This window comes from Salvelinus alpinus, chromosome 1 (genome assembly GCF_045679555.1).
Source record: "Salvelinus alpinus chromosome 1, SLU_Salpinus.1, whole genome shotgun sequence".
In the NCBI taxonomy this organism is placed as follows: domain Eukaryota; kingdom Metazoa; phylum Chordata; class Actinopteri; order Salmoniformes; family Salmonidae; genus Salvelinus; species Salvelinus alpinus.
In genome coordinates this window covers 50,575,198-50,593,130 of record NC_092086.1, presented here as the reverse complement: position 1 = coordinate 50,593,130, position 17,933 = coordinate 50,575,198, and the positions used below count along the sequence as shown (strand labels likewise).

At 41.7% G+C, this 17,933-nt stretch overlaps 2 protein-coding genes across 9 annotated transcripts in view; one reads left to right on the top strand and one right to left on the bottom strand.

Annotated features, from left to right (window-relative positions):
* Window positions 1–4,911: 4,911 nt before the first annotated feature.
* On the top strand, window positions 4,912–11,624 carry LOC139579206 (transmembrane protein 98-like). Of its 4 annotated transcripts, none has more exons than XM_071407645.1 (8): window positions 4,912–5,099; window positions 7,227–7,464; window positions 7,778–7,849; window positions 8,094–8,225; window positions 8,437–8,470; window positions 8,561–8,676; window positions 8,774–8,833; window positions 8,997–11,624. In XM_071407645.1, the coding sequence occupies exons 2-8, from the start codon at window positions 7,334–7,336 to the stop codon at window positions 9,196–9,198; spliced, it is 747 nt and encodes a 248-aa protein (XP_071263746.1). In that variant the 5' UTR covers window positions 4,912–5,099; window positions 7,227–7,333; the 3' UTR covers window positions 9,199–11,624. The 4 variants fall into 4 exon arrangements, with proteins under 4 accessions (XP_071263746.1, XP_071263763.1, XP_071263771.1 ...); XM_071407653.1 differs by lacking the exon at window positions 4,912–5,099 and adding an exon at window positions 6,270–6,539; XM_071407662.1 differs by lacking the exon at window positions 7,778–7,849 and having other exon boundaries at window positions 4,913–5,099; window positions 8,073–8,225.
* LOC139579187 (supervillin-like) overlaps window positions 11,424–17,933 on the bottom strand; it is a 38,804-nt gene continuing 32,294 nt past the window's right edge. For all 5 annotated transcript variants that reach the window (XM_071407588.1, XM_071407579.1, XM_071407599.1 and 2 more), the window contains 5 exons: window positions 15,962–16,117; window positions 15,541–15,684; window positions 12,898–13,010; window positions 12,520–12,675; window positions 11,424–12,103 (listed from right to left, as the gene is read on the bottom strand). In XM_071407588.1, the coding sequence (XP_071263689.1) occupies window positions 12,017–12,103; window positions 12,520–12,675; window positions 12,898–13,010; window positions 15,541–15,684; window positions 15,962–16,117 (656 nt within the window). In that variant the 3' untranslated portion in view covers window positions 11,424–12,016. The remainder of the gene's footprint in view (window positions 12,104–12,519; window positions 12,676–12,897; window positions 13,011–15,540; window positions 15,685–15,961; window positions 16,118–17,933) is intronic.

Here is a 17,933-nt window from a genome sequence, read left to right as displayed (position 1 = left end):
ACCTGTGAAATCAAGCGTTTTTTTACATTTAGCTCATTCATTTAGTTCACCAATCAGTGCGGATAGAGCAGGCAAGTTAGTTGTTTACATGCGTCATGGACAGACAAGTGTAGCCTATGGCGCAAGATGCGACTGAAATTCTGCGGTGGGGAGAGAGCGAGAGAGGGTTGAGGAGGAGGCTTGAAGTGCTGGGCATCTTGTTATGACATGCATTATATGAATTAGGTCCACAGAATTATACCGAGAAGGAGGGGCTTCTATGAAGGAACTTTGAATGTCTTTGAGCTAGCTAGCTAACATGCTTGTGTGTGCAGAGCGGCACCAGAATTAAAAATCCTTCTTACCTTTTTGTAGTTAATAAATAAATCCAATGTGATAACTAAGCCTATAGTATCCTTAACTATCATTGAAAAAGTTAATCCATACAGTTGAAGTCTAAAGTTTACATACACCTTAGCCAATACATTTGAACTGACATTTAATCCTTGTCAAAATTCCCTGCCTTTGGTCAGTTAGGATCACCACTTTATTTTAAGAATGTGAAATGTCAGAATAATAGTAGAGAGATTTATTTATTTCAGCTTTAATTTTTTTCATCACATTCCCTGTAGGTCAGAAGTTTATATACACTCAATTAGTATTTGGTAGCACTGCCTTTAAATTGTTTAACTTGGGTCAAACATTTTGGGTAGCCTTCCACAAGCTTCCCACAATAAGTTGGGTGAATTTTGGCCCATTCCTCCTGACAGAGCTGGTGTAACAGAGTCAGGTTTGTAGGCATCCTTGCTCGCACACGCTTTTTCAGTTCTGCCCACAAATTTTCTATAGGATTGAGGTCAGGGTTTTGTGATGGCCACTCCAATACCTTGACTTTGTTGTCCTTGCCAATTCTCCTGTGTCATCTAGTCTCCAACAGGGCTAGCTACCACAGAGAGATAAGTTGCACTACTCTCAACTTCCTCTATGGTCTATGGTCACACTCTCCTTCAGCCTGACATTAGCTAGATCTGCAGCTCTAAGTCACACTGTGCAGCAAGGCCAGCTAGGCAGTTTTAATGACAGCAAATAGTTCAATTACACAACAGTCAGAGCCAGGCTCTCTCTTAATTCAATTCAAGAGGCTTTATTGGAGTGGGAAACATTGCCAAAGCAAGTGAAATAGATAAAACAATAATAAATTAACAGTAATCATTACACTCAGAAAAGTTCCAAAAGAATAAAGACATTTCAAATGACATATTATGTTCATATACAGTGTTGTAACGATCTCAATTTCCATTCAATTCTCTCTTTCTCTCGCTCTGCCACTCTCTCTCTCTCTCTCTCTCACTCTCTTTTTCCTTCTCTCCCCCTCTGACTGTTAGCAGGAGATTGGATCTGCTGCTATGTTCACACAGCAGCTGCTGACTGACTACTCCTGCTATAATCACGACTACTGCTGCACAGCTCTCTGGCTGAGGATTCTATTAACACTACGCACTCTGAGGTGACAGGTGGTCCATCTCAAAGCCTGCCCAGGGTAATACTGAACATGGGGTGATAAAGGGGAAACGTACTCTCCGGTTAGCAGAACTGTACAGGGAGGGTACACCTGTATGTAGTCTCTCATGACTCTCATTTTGAAATGTTTAAATCGAGTAAATGGCCAACAGCACATGAGTTCTGGGTGCCGAGATGAACCTGTATGTTACTGTTTGAGTGTACAGTGTAGACACCCTTAATGTGAGGTAATGGGCTGTGGCCTGAGATGGATGTGTGTATTGTGGAGTGAATAATTTATATTCCCTACTAGCATCAGGTGACAACTACAGCCGACCATCATTCTGCTGGGCGATTCCACACCAGCGGAAAATATTCTGGGTATCTGATATTGTTTTGATAATTTTCACATAGGAACTTCATTTTTATCACAAACCATGTTTTAGAAAATCATGATGAAAGTGTCCATTTTAGGCCCCTTTTAGACCTACAGTAAGCATGCCTCCTGTAAGACCCTATAATCTGTGAACCGTACATGATACAGACAACATCTTGGTGTCATTATACTCCTTATAGTGTGCAGTAAAATATGGAGTATGTCTATATTCTGAAATAAAATATTCACATGAATTTATTCAACATGAAAAATATTAATCTAAATATCAAAATACAATGCTTTTTTATTTTGACATAGAGGACATTATAAGGAGTATAATGACACCCAGATGTTGTCTGTATCATGTACAGTTCACAGATCATAGGGTCTTACTGGAGGCATGCATACTGTAGGTCTAAAAGGGGCCTAAAATGGCCACTTTCATCATCATTTTCAAAAGAAATTGTGATACAAATGTAAAAAGCATTTCAAACATAATTTCTCCCAATGAAGTTTTTATGTGAGAATTGCCAGAACAATCTGATACCCAAAATATATTCCGCTCCTGCTGGCATGGAATCCCCCTGCTTCTGTTACATTCCCGCTAAAAACACAAGGTGCTTCTCTTGAACTAGTGTACCAGAACATGTTTTCATTGATTATTTTTCCTTTTGTGCCAGGGTTATTCAAACTCAAACTACATATGATATGCTGGAATTGTAGGGTTTGCTTGCCTGCAAACTCCTGCGCTAGGTGCCACTCCACCAGAACACATTATTCTGATAGGAACAGTGGAGTAAACACTCTAACCAACCATAGTGTCTCTGCAAAGAGCACCTTACTTTATTGCAGGAAACAGACATAAGTGTAGCTAGCCTATTATTATCTCCATCACTGCTATCTGGTGCACAGGATACTGTCATTACACACTCGAGCAGGAGTAGCACAGCAGCATTAGCAGAGAGAAAACAAACAAAAGCAACCCATAGAGATCTATCACAAAGAGCTATGTGTCTCTAATCCTCAGTGCCTATTCTGTGAGATCAAGGGGCCAGACCCTTTCAGTGGGGTCATAGCAGGGTTATAATATATAAATATATGCAAGATGGTTTGATCCAATGCAAACAGTCAGTCATGCGTGCATACTGTACATTTCACGTAAGGGTGGTCCCGGGAATCGAAACTACTATCCTGGCATTGCAAGAACCATGCTCTACCACAGGGTTCCCCAACTGGCAGCCCGCAGGCCCGTGTTTTATTTGGCCCCCCCAAGTTTTCTGAAAAACTAAAAATAATAAATGTTTAATTTTTTTATTTTTTATTGTTGGACATAAAAGACTGTAAAAACACGAGCAAATCAGATCCAAGTGGTTTTAATTTAGGAAATCTGTTTCAAAGTATTCCCACACATTATAGAGAGATATATGTGATCATATGTAACGGATGTGAAATGGCTAGCTAGTTAGCGGTGGTGCGCGCTAATAGCGTTTCAATCGGTTACGCCACTCGCTTTGAGACCTTGAAGTAGTGGTTAGGGGAGAGCCTACGGTAAGGTAGCCAAAAAAGCTTAGTGTCACTGAGTCTGATGTGATGGACATATCCAGTAGCCTTCCCGCAACCTAGTTTGTTCCGGGAGAAGATACACTCGTAGCGGGCTATTAGCTGAACTAGCCTCGGCCTTTGTGGAGCGATGGGTAACGATGCTTCGTGGGTGTCAGTTGTTGATGTGTGCAGAGGGTCCCGGGTTGGGGCGAGGGGACGGACTAAAGTTAAACTGTTACACATATACAAATGTAAGCAAGGTTTGAAATGATTCTATTTTAGCCAAATATTACATCTGTTTGGGCTTCTTGCGGTCAATTTGCAGTCTACAAATGATTTGTAATTATGTTCCGGCCAACTGACCATCCGCTCAAGTAAAAATCAGTTGATGATACCTGCTCTACCAACTGAGCTACAGAGGGCTGTCTGACTGTTCATTACACTATCTTTCTTGTCTCAATGGACTTTAGGTGTAGCCGCAGGAAGTAATTTGGGCCTGGGGGTGCAGTACATTTTTCCTCCAATGGGGCGGGGACTAATCTTTTTGCCCTCGCTGGTGCTGCAGACGATATATATACTAAATAAAACTATTCATATATTTATTTTTTTATTAAGAATTTTCAGGAGGTGCTGCAGCACCCTCAGTGCCCCTACTTGATACCTGAAGGCAAGGGTTTGAAGGAGTCTTCAACCATTGAACCTATGGCTTGCATGTATTTGATTTGATAATTGATTCAGGGAGTGTGTAATCCTAGCCATAATGTTACGACTATATTGACTGACATGCTCCCCTCCATTTAGCTAATTATTTTTATTTTTACAAAAAGCTTACCTTTCAGTCCTCCAAAAGATGTAGGCTTCCGAGATCTGATGGACTGGCACGCCATCTAGCGGGTTTTTGAAGATCTGCTAAATGTTGCATTTTTTATTAATGGTCTATATCGGAAATGGTAAAACAAAAATCGCATGCATTCTAGATTTATCAAACATTTTACCAAACAAATGAATGTTATGATAATATACTATACCTCTCTGTTGCTAATAGGCTGTATATAGCGTATTAATCGGTCTAACAAGTTAGGCCTAGTACTGAAGGCCTATTGGTCAGAGCTACGTCAATAACGTCAAAAAGGTAGGCTAACAATAAACTATAACCCTAATTATTTATCACCTCTGATGGGCCCGTGGGTTCGATGACAGTCTGGTTACAACGAAGTTCCTTTCTATAGTTTAATCAGAATCCACGTGAAATTAGCCTGGCTGATGTCACATAATAAAGTCTCAGATATAAACTACATATCTCTGATTAGAAACGTTTTTTTATTATTACAAAACCCTGGCTACAGGAAGATTTACAGGTTAAATCGTGTGCATGTCTATAAACCCTGTATAAATAAACTAGGCCTATTTCTTAGCCGGTTACAAACAAAGTATTTCAGCAAGCAGACCATACATTCTTGTGCGCGCGTAACCGTAATCATTTGCTCATGCACGGCACTGCTAATTTGAATTCGCTCTTGCAAAGTTAGGCGAACTTCCATCACTACTCACTCACCGGCTGCCTGCTCAGTGCTGAGCCGTTCACGTATGGCCTGTGCGCGTTCCCGGTTTGGAGAGGTCGGTGCCATCTCCATGCTCGCCTAGAGGAAAAGGTGCTTTGTTTCTCAAAGCTATAATTCAAGAAAACGGACTAAATGTATAGGTAAGTCTATTATTCTCTAACACATTTATGATAGGTGTGTTTAGTTTACTTTCCGTATTCAGAATAGGATGATGCAAGTGTGAATTATATTAGGTTGGGGGGAATTAATTGAATTACTCTATGAAATCTGAACTGTTCCTTGAGGAACAATAATGATTTGGGGGGTTATTTGGGGTTCACTGACCTAACAACTCTGCAAATATTGCAAATGCAGTTCTGATATGTAGGAAGTTCATTAACCACAACACAACTGGGAAACTGTAACTCTGACTAGTGAATAGAGATATCTATGTATCATTAATTATGTATTCATTTCAAACATGTATTATTTCAAAGATTGGAGATGATGCGATGAGGCGCTGTTGCTTTCTTTGCAGAACATTGTTCCATGAATGATCTGTAGTTGGAAATTCAACTCGATTCAGGCAAATCTTTGTTTTTAAAGAGCTTGGTCTCACATTGCAGATATTCCTCAAATGACTGGATGCACACTTTCTCACTATTCCATCATCAACATTGTTGGTGTAGTGAATTTGGGGGTGTGGGAACTGCAATCTGGAACAGAATGTGGCCCCCCGTGAGGGGGCACAGAGATGTTTACATTAAGCCTACAAAATGTCTCCAGGCTCTAGTCTACTGTGTCTCACTACATACGAATCAAAGATGGTGACCGCAGGATATTCTTTGGTCAGATGGTTGAAGGATGTTTTAAATTGAAGTACTACAATGTTACGCATGACACACTATAGGCTGGTAGGGCTGGTCGGATTAATAAATAGTGTTTGGTCCAATGGATCTGCCCAAAATTACAGAATAAAACAATCTGTCTATCAAATCATCTTTTTGCAATGGAAACGTGTGGAGAAACCAGTCAAAACTCCACCCTGAGTGAGTGCCTCTGAAACCAACAGGCTTTAAAGTGACCGTTGGCCTTTGAACAGAAAAGGAGTCCGAAATGATTGATTGAAAGAGAGCGGCGAAAGAACTGTATGATACGGCCAGTGTGCTGCAAATTAATCTGCTTAAAGAATTACAACATTCCAAAGCGGAATCTCATATAATCATCTGGATTAAAATGCTGGTTGGGAATGTTGTAATTCGGTAATTCCATTGCCCATAGTGACTGCACAAAAGCTGTGTTTCAATGCTGTCTCTCCACTGTATGAGTGCCAACTCATTACAAAGCTATTATGCTGTACCAGAAGTAATTTTGTCTTTCTGCTCATGGCCTCTTATAGTAGTAGTGAGACTCACACGCACACATTGGGCTCCCAGGTAGGGCAAGGTTAGGTTAATGAGTGACTACACTAGGCAGAGGACAGGTACTGTATTTTGTGTAGTCTTTGTTTGACACATCCTGTGTGAAAACTACTCACTGTGGTAAGACCATCAGAAGTACATTCCAGATTCGCACAACTAGGACCTGAGAACCCCAAAAGGGTAAGAGGGTAGACAACAGATATTGTTTCTTTTGAAAGGATATTGTTTATTTTGTTGTGTGCATATTTGGATCCTGAACAGCTAGTCATAAAGTATGTCAGATACCAAAAAACACAACACTCACAGTACACCGTAAACAGCTCACATAACTCTGATTAAAAGCTTTTGAGAAACTCTGGTTTGGATCTGAAATAGGTTATAAAGCATTCACATCATTTATCATGGGTTTCTTGTAGGATGTGGTTGCACCGAGAGAGAAAAAACATGCAATAATATGTTAATATCTTCCTATAATGTATGATTATATTATTTTATGTTGAGATTCAGATGTTATGATCAACTAACTGTGTTATATTAATGGACAGTATGTACTCTGCTACAGTAAACGAAGCAAACACAAAGGGCTTGTCCACTGATAGCTTTCTATGAGTTCAGATAAAGATCTGAGTTTTGTTTGTTTTGGAGGTGTTTCATATTTAGCGGCCAAGTCACAGGGCATGTTCTCTGTGGCTTGTGAAGTAGGCTATATCTAACTACGTAGTTACACATGGTCGAAATGGAAGTTGAAGTATGTTCGTTTTCAGATGGCTTCTCAGCTAAAGCGTCTTTAAAATGTAACCATACGTCTATGAATCAACTGTCTGTAACTACTAAACTACCAACCACTAATGACCAACTCCTCCACAGATGAGCGACCAGCCATAACCACCAAGCCCAGACAACCAGAACCCTGGTCAGAACCCCTTTCTCTCTCCCTGTTGCCGACTGCCGACGCCCTGGGACCTGTCGTCACCATGGAGACGGTGGTGATCGTGGCCATTGGGGTGCTGGCCACCATCTTCCTAGCCTCCTTCATTGCCCTGGTGGTGGTGTGTCGACACCGCTACTGCCACCCCCACCACCTGCTGCACCACTTCAACTCCAAGTCAGTGCCTAGTATACCTACTAGCTACATACAATACATCTGGGAGGGGAGAGAGGGAACAGTGGCATCTTGGGTCGTCAGGGTTAGGGCCTTACTCCTAGCCGTGCCTAGTATGCCTAGCTAGCTTCATCTGGGAGGGGGAGGGAGGGGATAGTGGCATTTTGGGTGGTTATGGGTAGTGCCCTGAGTTTGTCCAGACAAGGAAAACTCTTGGCCCTAGTGATGGAGTATGTGGCCTAGGCCCTACAATGCATTAGGTGGTGGTAAGGGGTCCTGGATATAGCTGATTCAACTGTATCCCACTCTTACCCAGGCCCAATGGACTGACCTGCTGGTTTGAAGCTATAAGTCTATGGATTGAACAGAGCGACTTCACAGCACTAAGGTCAAAACGATACACAGGATTAATACTAAGTCAACATACAGGGGCAAAGTTCTAGAGCCAGTAATATTTCTCTGTCTCACTCTCTCGCTCGCGTTCCCTCTCTTTCATACACACACACGCTTCTATTCAGAATACATTCCCTCCCTCTCACACACCTACTCAATACACATTCCCTCCCTTTCTCTCTCACACACTCTCTCTCTCTCTCTCTTCCCTTCATCAGAACTTCTCTGCTTCCCCACAGACCCAATGTTGACCTGATCGGTGCCATGGAGACCCAGAGTGAGCCGTCTGAGCTGGAGCTGGACGACGTGGTCATCACCAACCCTCACATCGAGGCCATCCTGGAGAACGAGGACTGGATCGAGGACGCCTCGTACGTCTGCCATGTGACACTGACATGTGCCAGGAGTAGATCAGGCCAGCTGTTGTAGCTATTCGTATACTGTATATAGCCTTCCGTGGTTACCAGAGTAATAACTTTAACATGGTCATAACTTCATCAAGTTCAAATAAGTGATAGATCTCTGACATGATCATACAAAAAATGAACCCTTATTTACAGCTTTTCTCTCTTCCTCTAATAGTGGATTGGTTTCCCATTGTATCTCCATCTTAAAGGTAATGTCTATGTGCTGTACACCCTGCATGAATACATCGTTTTCATTACGATCTAACTCAATGATATTTACACACTCTCTCCACTGGCAGATCTGCCACACCCTGACTGAAAAGCTGGTTGCCATGACAATGGGCTCAGGCGCTAAGGTGAAAGCCCCAGCCAGCCTCAGTGACATCATCACTGTGGCTAAACGCATCAGTCCGAGGTAACTGTCAGGTTATACAGTGCTATCACATAACCCTTAAATTATCTGACCGCGCTACGTCCTTCATGACCTCCCATCGTCCCGTGTGTGTCTGTAGGGTGGATGACGTTGTGCGGTCAATGTACCCTCCACTGGACCCCATACTTCTTGATGCCAGGTACCTAATGAAGTTTGCTTTTGTTAGATGACATCATTTATAATGGTTTGAGGGGACAAAGATAGCTGGGAAAATAGACAATATAGACCATAGTTCTGCTGATGGAACTCATATGATAAGAGGTCTCTGATGGAGAAATTCTAAATGTCCTTTGTCCCCTCAGGGCCACCGCCCTCCTCCTGTCAGTCAGTCACCTGGTGCTGGTGACACGCAACGCCTGTCACATGTCTGGCAGCATGGACTGGATCGACCAATCACTGCACGACGCTGAGGATCACATGGTGGTGCTGCGGGAGGCGGCGCTAGCGTCTGAACCGGAACGGAGTCTACCTGGAATAGACGTGCAGAGAGAGCAGGCTATCTAGAACACACAGACATGTACATACACACATGCACGCATACATTCACATAGACATTGGCAAGCAGGCACATACACTCCTTCTCTATACATCATACAAATAGACACATTAATGCACATCTCGGGCACATTCTCACGCATACACAATGCTTGATAAACACACAATAAAAAAACTTGACACATTCCCAAAACACACATTCCCAATGCTCTTTCCCACTGTTGTTCTGTGCTGATGTACATACAGATGGGTTGCTAGATAATAGAAAAGAGCTGGTTTTAGAAAAGGATGGGTTGCCAGATCCTTGTGCTATTTTGCTCTTGATCCTTTCACTTTTACCATGTTTCTGGTTTTGTATATAGTTATGTATAACCATAATGTATGTTATGATTAGGATTTATATAGATTTTATGTTACACTCTCAGACTCAGATTGTATTGTAAGTGGAGAGCTCATTGAGACAGGCTTGTGTGTAGTTGTTGCCATGGACGACTGCCCCCTTGATATTAATTCCTGGGTGTCTTCCATCTCCCAGCGGTGAGCTATAATCCACCCCGTTAGGAGTGCACAGTCACATGGAAGCTTAAATTTAGTCAACTAATCCATGTGGGGGAAAACCCTGGACACCCAATAGGACCAAAGGCCTGGGAAATACATGCACACCTACTCAGAGCAATACACTCTTATTTAGAGCAATACACTCTTACTCAGAACAATACACTCTTACTTAGAGCAATACACTGATACTCAGAGCAAAATACTCTTACTTAGAGCAATACACTCTTACTTAGAGCAATACACTCTTACTCAGAACAATACACTGCTACTTAGAGCAATACACTCTTACTCAGAGCAATACACTCTTACTCAGAGCAATGCACTGCTACTCAGAGCAATACACTCTTACTCAAAACAATACACTGCTACTCAGAGCAATACACTCTTACTTAGAGCAATACACTCTTACTTAGAGCAATACACTCTTACTTAGAGAAATACACACTTATTCAGAGCAATACACTGCTACTCAGAGCAATACACTCTTACTTAGAGCAATACTCTTACTCAGAGCAATACACTGCTACTCAGAGCAATACACTGATACTTAGAACAATACACTCTTACTTAGAGCAATACACTGCTACTCAGAGCAATACACTGCTACTCAGAACAATACACTCTTACTTAGAGCAATACACTCTTACTTAGAGCAATACACTGCTACTCAGAGCAATACACTGCTACTCAGAACAATACACTCTTACTTAGAACAATACACTCTTAGAGCAATACACTCTTACTCAGAGCAATACACTGCTACTCAGAGCAATACACTGCTACTCAGAACAATACACTCTTACTTAGAGCAATACACTCTTACTCAGAGCAATACACTGCTACTCAGAGCAATACACTGCTACTCAGAGCAATACACTCTTACTTAGAGCAATACACTCTTACTTAGAGCAATACACTCTTACTTAGAGCAATACACTCTTACTTAGAGCAATACACTCTTACTCAGAGCAATACACTCTTACTCAGAGCAATACACTGCTACTTAGAGCAATACACTCTTACTCAGAGCAATACACTGCTACTTAGAGCAATACACTCTTACTTAGAGCAATACACTGCTACTTAGAACCCGGAGTCAAGACAAGCCTCCCTACCAGCTGAAGGTGTTGGGCGGCTTTTTGCTGACTGGTGGTGCGATGTTATTGGAGCATTGCTAGCTGCCTCTCCATGCATGCCTAATACCGTAGCTTGAACTGAAACCCAAGAGCAGTAATCACAGTATAACCCAGCTTTACACACACACTGCCCAGCCCTAACACAGCTCACAGAGCTGCGAACACTGCACCACACACTCAAGCTTACAGAGCAACTGTAACAGAGTTCACACACTGCTAACCTAAGGAGCAACTGTACACAGTGATACACACACTTACGCAACGAGACAGCGTGGAGACTGTAAACACACACATTAGAGTTTATAGGCAAAACTATATTGTTAAACACTCGGTCAAGCTTAGAGACAAATCAGGTGTTTTTTCACTTTTGTCTTTCTGAGAAGATATGCCTTTTGTGCCGTTGTCCTTCTTGTAATTCAAGCTCTGAAATAATTCAAGCTCTGAAATTCAGCCTAAGAGAAGACTGCCAGTATAACTGCAGCCTACATCAGATAAGCAGAGCTCTGTGATGGAACGATATTGATTGAGATGAAACATGAAGAAAGTGGCCACTCCTTTATTTTCCTGGTTTCCGTTGTTTATTACAATTGATTGCTTTTGTATGTAAGCTCTCCTGTGTTTTCTCCTCCCCACCCACCGTCCGTTAGTGATGTTTCCTCATATCCTGCCTTTTTCACCTTTCTCTTTTTTTCCTCCATTGATTTGTACAGGTAAATTAAAGTTTCATAGGAAAATGTGTAATTCTGTTTCTTCTTCTTTTTAGTTAACATTTCTGAGGGAATCCACAGTCAGTAAGAAAACCGCACACTCATGTAAACTCTAGGAATAAGAAAATGGATCCAGTTGATTGATTGGGGATACGGATGGTTGTCCTTCTGTTTGAAGGTATAGGCAGTCTTGTCTCTCTGCAAGCGAGAGCGAGTGGCTGAGAACGAATAAGGCCCTAAAGCACCATACTTAAAGAAGACACACAAATACAACTTAAATACAGCTACTAAGAAAACACTGTACACGATTTGTCATCACCTGACCAGAAAATATCATTCTCTTAAAAATAGAAAATACAAAAACATTTTCTCCTCAGGATATGTTGACATAAATAAAATGGGATCTTGTTGTGTTTGTTTAGGTTTTCAATAGAGTCCTTTGCTTTTTTTCAGGCTGATTTGTTTCCAGTTTGGGAGGGAGTCATACTCATCTCTCTTCATCTTCAAAATAGTCTGAAACATATAAACAAACAGACATTACTTCAGATACTGGAGAATACTGGAGAAAAGCAAGCACCCACTGGTCTTAGGGATGAACGCTTTGTGAAATATTCACATAGAAACCTACATATGTCACATTGTTTTTATCATCTGAGACTACCACAAGAAGATGTTTCAATTGGCCATATCATTAAGACGTTAGTGGTGCGCCCTAGTGGCTGTCAGGTGTAGCTGCACTCTGTTTAATATAACGTCATAATACTGTACAAAACATTCAGCAGACAAATGTATCCAAAGTGTGCATACATAGTTTGTGCATACACTTTCATATGAGTGGGCCCAGTGGGAATCAAACCCATTATCGTGATGTTGCAAAGGTCATGCTCTACCAACTGAGCCACACAGGACTAGCGTGTTTGTGTGTCAACCTGGAAGTCGTTGTCGGAGAGGTATATCTCCAGGCGCTGGGGGTCCACTCCCTCGGGCAGAGGGGTCTGCAGCAGCTCCTCTAGGGGGTACTGGGTCTTACTGAGCTGGGCCAGGGCGTCCTGCACCAAGGTCAGCTTGACCCTCCCGGCCTCCCCCTGGACAACATCGTTCACAAGTCAGCATATATAAATCTAAAACATACCTGACTTTGAAAGACAAAGACTGTGGTGTTGCTATGACACGACAGCCTTTGCCCAACCAGATAATACTGAACTGTGTTTACTGCTGTTGTGAAGTTAACACCGATGATGCTACTGATGCGTACAGATGCTATTATTGATCATGAAAATTATTATGAGGAGGAGGACAAATAGTACCTGTGTGGTGGGTGTGGGTCTCTTCTCCCAGCGAGGGAAAACGTTGGTGAAGGTGAGGGGTTCTACTCCGTCCTGGATGAGGTAGGCCTGAAGAGGGCGCCTCGGGTTCCTCTCTAAAACACCGCCAACACACCCCAAACCGTCAGAGAACCACAGAACAACTTAACCCCTAACTACAGCATATCGCCGACACACTCCTAACATCTAAACACCTCAGATTAAAATCTGGACCTCGAAGTCAGTTCCACTGCTTTTTTAAACTTATTCTTCCCCTCTAATCAAGGACTGATTTGGACCTAGGACACCAGGTGGGTGCAATTACCAGCAGTACTCTGGACCTCATAGGGTACCCCTGATCTAAACAATCAAGGTTTTTTACATGATGTATCTAGCATTGAATGGAATTAATCCCTGATGTTGAACTAGCCTTTTCTTACTTCCACAACACATTCCAGGATGTATGCAATAGGCCCCTTCTAAATGCTATGTGGGCTAAAGAAAAAGGGACTGGTTTGGCAGATGATTGGATGGCTTTTAACACGTCGTCGAAATGTGGGTGTGGCTATGATCCGTAAATTGAAAGCAGACCACTACCTGAAATCTACTTCACATAATTTAAATAATCCATCCAAATTCTGGAATGTAGTGAAAGGTTTGGAGTGCAAAAAAGATACACAGCTTCCCAAACAATTGTTGGTAGACACTGAGATTGTAACTGAGAGAACCTCCATTCTGAAAGCCTTGAATCAGCATTTTTTAGATGCAGGCAGTTTATTTGAAAAGGTCAAAGGTATAATTGAGCCCTATGAATTTACCTGACACCCCTGTGCACTACTTCACCAGGTTCTCCTTTTCATCCTTCTGTTTCAGAAGTGTGTAAAGCCCTGAAAGAAATTGATGGGAAAAAATCCCCTGGCCCTGATGAACTAGACCCCTGCTTCCTGCACCTAGCTGCAGGCATCATTGCTCCCCCCTTAACATATATTTTTAACCTCACGCTTGATGTTAAGGAAATCCACAAGTTATGGAAATCTGCTTTTGTACTTCCTCTCCTGAAAGGTGGAGATCCTTCGCTACTTGACAACTATCGACCCATATCAAAATTGTCTGTACTGTCAAAGGTACTGGAGCCTTTAGTTAGTACTCAGCTAAAGGCCTACTTCCAAGAAAACAACTTAAATGGAATGCAATCAGGTTTTAGGTCTGGCCACAGCACTGTTTCAGCAACATTGAAGGTTTTAAATGTCATCCACTGTGCTCTTGATAAGAAGTTACATTGTGTGTCTGTCTTTATTGATTTGTCGAAGGCTTTTGACACTGTGGACCATGCTGTGTTAGTGCAAAGGCTAAAATTTTGTGGAATTACTGGTCATGCTCTAGATTGGTTTATAAATTACCTATCAAATCGTACACAATGTGTAATGACAGATGGTTGTAAATCTGAGTCCATAGAGGTGTGCTCAGGTGTTCCGCAAGGTTCTATTTTGGGCCCACTGTTGTTCATTTTGTATATCAACAACATTGGGGATCTTATTGAAACAGCGGATGTTAATTTGTATGCAGATGATACTGTTCTTTATTCAAGTGGTAGTAGTTTATCTTTAGCTTTTGAAAATGCCCAAAGAGCATTTAACATCAGAATCTGTATGATTTAAAGCTGGTTCTAAATTCGGGTAAAACAAAATGCATGGCATTTTCAAATGCCAGGCATGTTACTAATCATGTCATTGCTACATTGGCTGAACATACTATAGAGCAAGTTAAAGTGTACAAATATTTGGGTGTGTGGGTTGATGATAAGCTGAGCTTCACTGTGCATGTAGAGAACTTAATAAGGAAGCTCAAGCTGAGAATAGGTTTTTATTACCGGCATAACGCTTGTTTTTCTTTTGAGACCAGGAAGGCGCTGGTATGATGTACATTACTGGCAGTTTTAGATTTTTGTAATGTTATACTGTATATATATGCAGGCCTCAACCACTACCCTGAGAGCACTTGATTCAGTGTATCATGCAGCCCTCAGGTTCATTACAAATCAAAAACGTCTAACACATCATTGTGATCTCTACAGCGCTGTTGGCTGGTCGTCATTGACCTTGCGTAGGCTTAAACACTGGTATACACTGATTAATAAGGCCATATTGGGTAAAATGCCATTTTATCTCTGTTCTTTTTTAGTCAGGTCGGTAAATAGATTTCAATTACGGTCCCATTCTCATTTGCTTCTAACAGTACCAAAAATTAGAACAGGTCATGGTAGAAATAGTTTTAGTTACTTATCTCCGTGGTCCTGGAATTCTCTCCTGAACATTTTAAAATTTGATGATCTTGTTTCGTTGGTGGAGTTTAAACACTTGATCGATGTATATATCATTGAAGAGTGTAATTGTCTTTAGGACAGCTGTTTTTAGTCAAGTAAAATGTTTTTGTTGTACTGTATGTGTGTTTATAATTTTGTTTAATGTTGTGTTAGGTAAGTTGTTTTATCTGAAACGTTGTTCCCCCTGCTGCTATTGGACCAGGTCTCTCTTGGAAAAGAGATGTTATCTCAATGAGAAAAACCTGTATAAATAAAAGGTAAAATAAAAAATTCAATGAATCAACTCTTCTATTAGCTGCCTTGATTTGTTTACATGCTCTCACCTTTGCAGTACTGGAGCACTGTCTGCATGGCACACCTCCTCTCATTAGCCCAGCGGATACAGGCTGAGCCAGCGGTCTGACTGTCCTCAGGCTCACCTGCCTGCCACAGATACAGCTCCATACAGTTATCCAGCAGGAACAGGGCTGGAGAGGGATAAGAGAGAGAGAGGGAGAAAGAGAGACAGAGAGAGAGAGAGTGAGTGAGAGAGAGAGAGACAGCGAGCGAGAGAGAGAGAGAGAGAGAGAGAGAGAGAGAGAGAGAGAGAGAGAGAGAGAGAGAGAAACAGTGAGAAAGGGAAAGAAAACGAGGGATATTAGGTGAGTGTTTTGTACCTCAAGTCCTCGTGATAACAATGGAAGTTGTGTTTATGAGTGCGTGCATGCATACATGTGTGTGTTTGGGCTTTGAGCGGACACTCACCTGGCTGTGGCACAAAGTACAGGCTCTCCTGGACAAAGGGCATCGCCATGACAACCCCTGGCAACCGTGCAGGGCTCTGCAGCTCCTCCCCCTGGAAGGTTCCGGAACGGGCGCTCAGATGGAAGAGGCGTGGCGTGAAGTTATACTTCCCTGGATCTGAGAGATAACAACACACAGCATCTCATCACATCAACCTCTCAACCTTCCAGCACTCAGTCAAGTTCAGCTGGTGTATACCTTCTTACATTAGTCATCTGTGTGTTCATTTAAAAAGAAGACTGGGATATCTGTCCAGGTTATTCTGAGCTTTCAGGTATTCTGTTAAATACAGTGCCGTGAAAAAGTACTTGTCCCCTTCATAATTTTCTCTACTTTTGCATATTTTTAGTATTGAATGTTATCAGATCTTCAATCAAAACCTAATATTATATAAAAGGAACCTGAGTTTACAAATAACAAAAACAAATATATACTTATTTAATTTAATTAATTAACAACGTTATGCCACACCCAATTCCCCTGTGTGAAAAAGTAATTGCCCCCTTACACTCAATAACTGGTTGTGCCACCTTTAGCTGCAATAACTGCAACCAAATACTTCCTGTAGTTGTTGATCAGTCTCTCACATCGCTCTGGAGGAATTTTGGCCCACTCTTCCATGCAGAACTTCTTTAACTCAGCAACATTTCTGGGTTTTCAAGCATGGACTACTCGTTTCAAGTCCTGCCACAACATCTCAATTGGGATTCGGTCTGGACTTTGACTAGGTCATTTCAAAACTTCAAATTTGTTTCTTTTTAGCCATTTTCGTGTAGACTTGATTGTGTGTTTTGGATCATTGTCTTGCTGCATGACCTAGCTGTGCTTCAGCTTCAGCTCACAGATGGATGTCCTGACCTCCTGTAGAATTCTCTGATACATGTCTACATAGAGCCATGACTACATGGAACTCTACTCCACATCAGGTAACTGATGCAAGCAGTGGAATAAGATTTAAAAAGCAGGTACAGGTAAAAAAAATACACCTCTTGGAACAGCGGGGACTGTTGTGTGATATTGTGATATTGTTGTGTGGTGGTATTGAACATTTTGTGTTGTGGATATGTGGTGGTGTAGGGATGTTATATGATGTCCTGTTTGATCTTTAGCTCATTCAGTACAAACATAGTTCACTGTTTTATATTTGGTTTTATATGTCATGTGGGTGCTTTGGACCCCAGGAAGATTATTGGGATCCCTAATAAAACACAAAATACAAATGTCATCCAAAAAGTTGACAACATTTTGCCAAAAAGCACCTGGAAGCACCTGGATGATCATCAAGACTCTTGGAAGAATGTTTTATGGACAGATGATTCAAAAGTGTAACTTTTTGGACGACATGGATCCCATTATGTCTGGCTAAAACCAAACACTGCATTCCACAGTAAGAACCTCATACCAAAGGTCATGCATTGTGGCGGTAGCGTGATGGTTTGGGGATGCTTTGCTGACTCAGGTCCTGAAGGAATTCTGCTCTGTATCAGAGAATTCTACAGGAGAATCTCAGGCCATCTGTCTGTGAGCTGAAGCTGAAGCGCAGATGAAAGATAACAACACACAGCACCAAAACACATAAGCAAGTCTACATGAAAATGGCTAAAAAGCGACACATTTTCTACGTCTTGGAATTGCCTAGTCCAGACCGAATCCCAATTGAGATGTTGTGGCAGGACTTGAAATGAGCAGTTCATGCTTGAAAACCCACAAATATTGCTGAGTTTCAGCAGTTCTGCATGGAAGAATGGGCCAAAGTTCCTCCACAGCGATGCGAGTGACTGATCAACAACTACAGGAAGCGTTTGCTTGGAGTCATTGTAGCTAAAGGTGGCAAAACCAGTTATTGAGTGTAAGAGGGCAATGACTTTTTCACACAGGGGCATTGGGTGTGGCATAACTTGGTTTATTAAATAAATGAAATAAGTACGTCATT

What these genes read in the sequence shown, in the direction of transcription:
- LOC139579206 (XM_071407645.1), top strand. Translation starts at nt 7,334, where the DNA reads ATGGAGACGGTGGTGATCGTGGCCATTGGGGTGCTGGCCACCATCTTC. An exon ending in CTGCACCACTTCAACTCCAA is followed by an intron (nt 7,465 to 7,777) that starts GTCAGTGCCTAG and finishes ACTCTTACCCAG; the next exon opens with GCCCAATGGACTGACCTGCT. An exon ending in ATTGTATCTCCATCTTAAAG is followed by an intron (nt 8,471 to 8,560) that starts GTAATGTCTATG and finishes CTCCACTGGCAG; the next exon opens with ATCTGCCACACCCTGACTGA.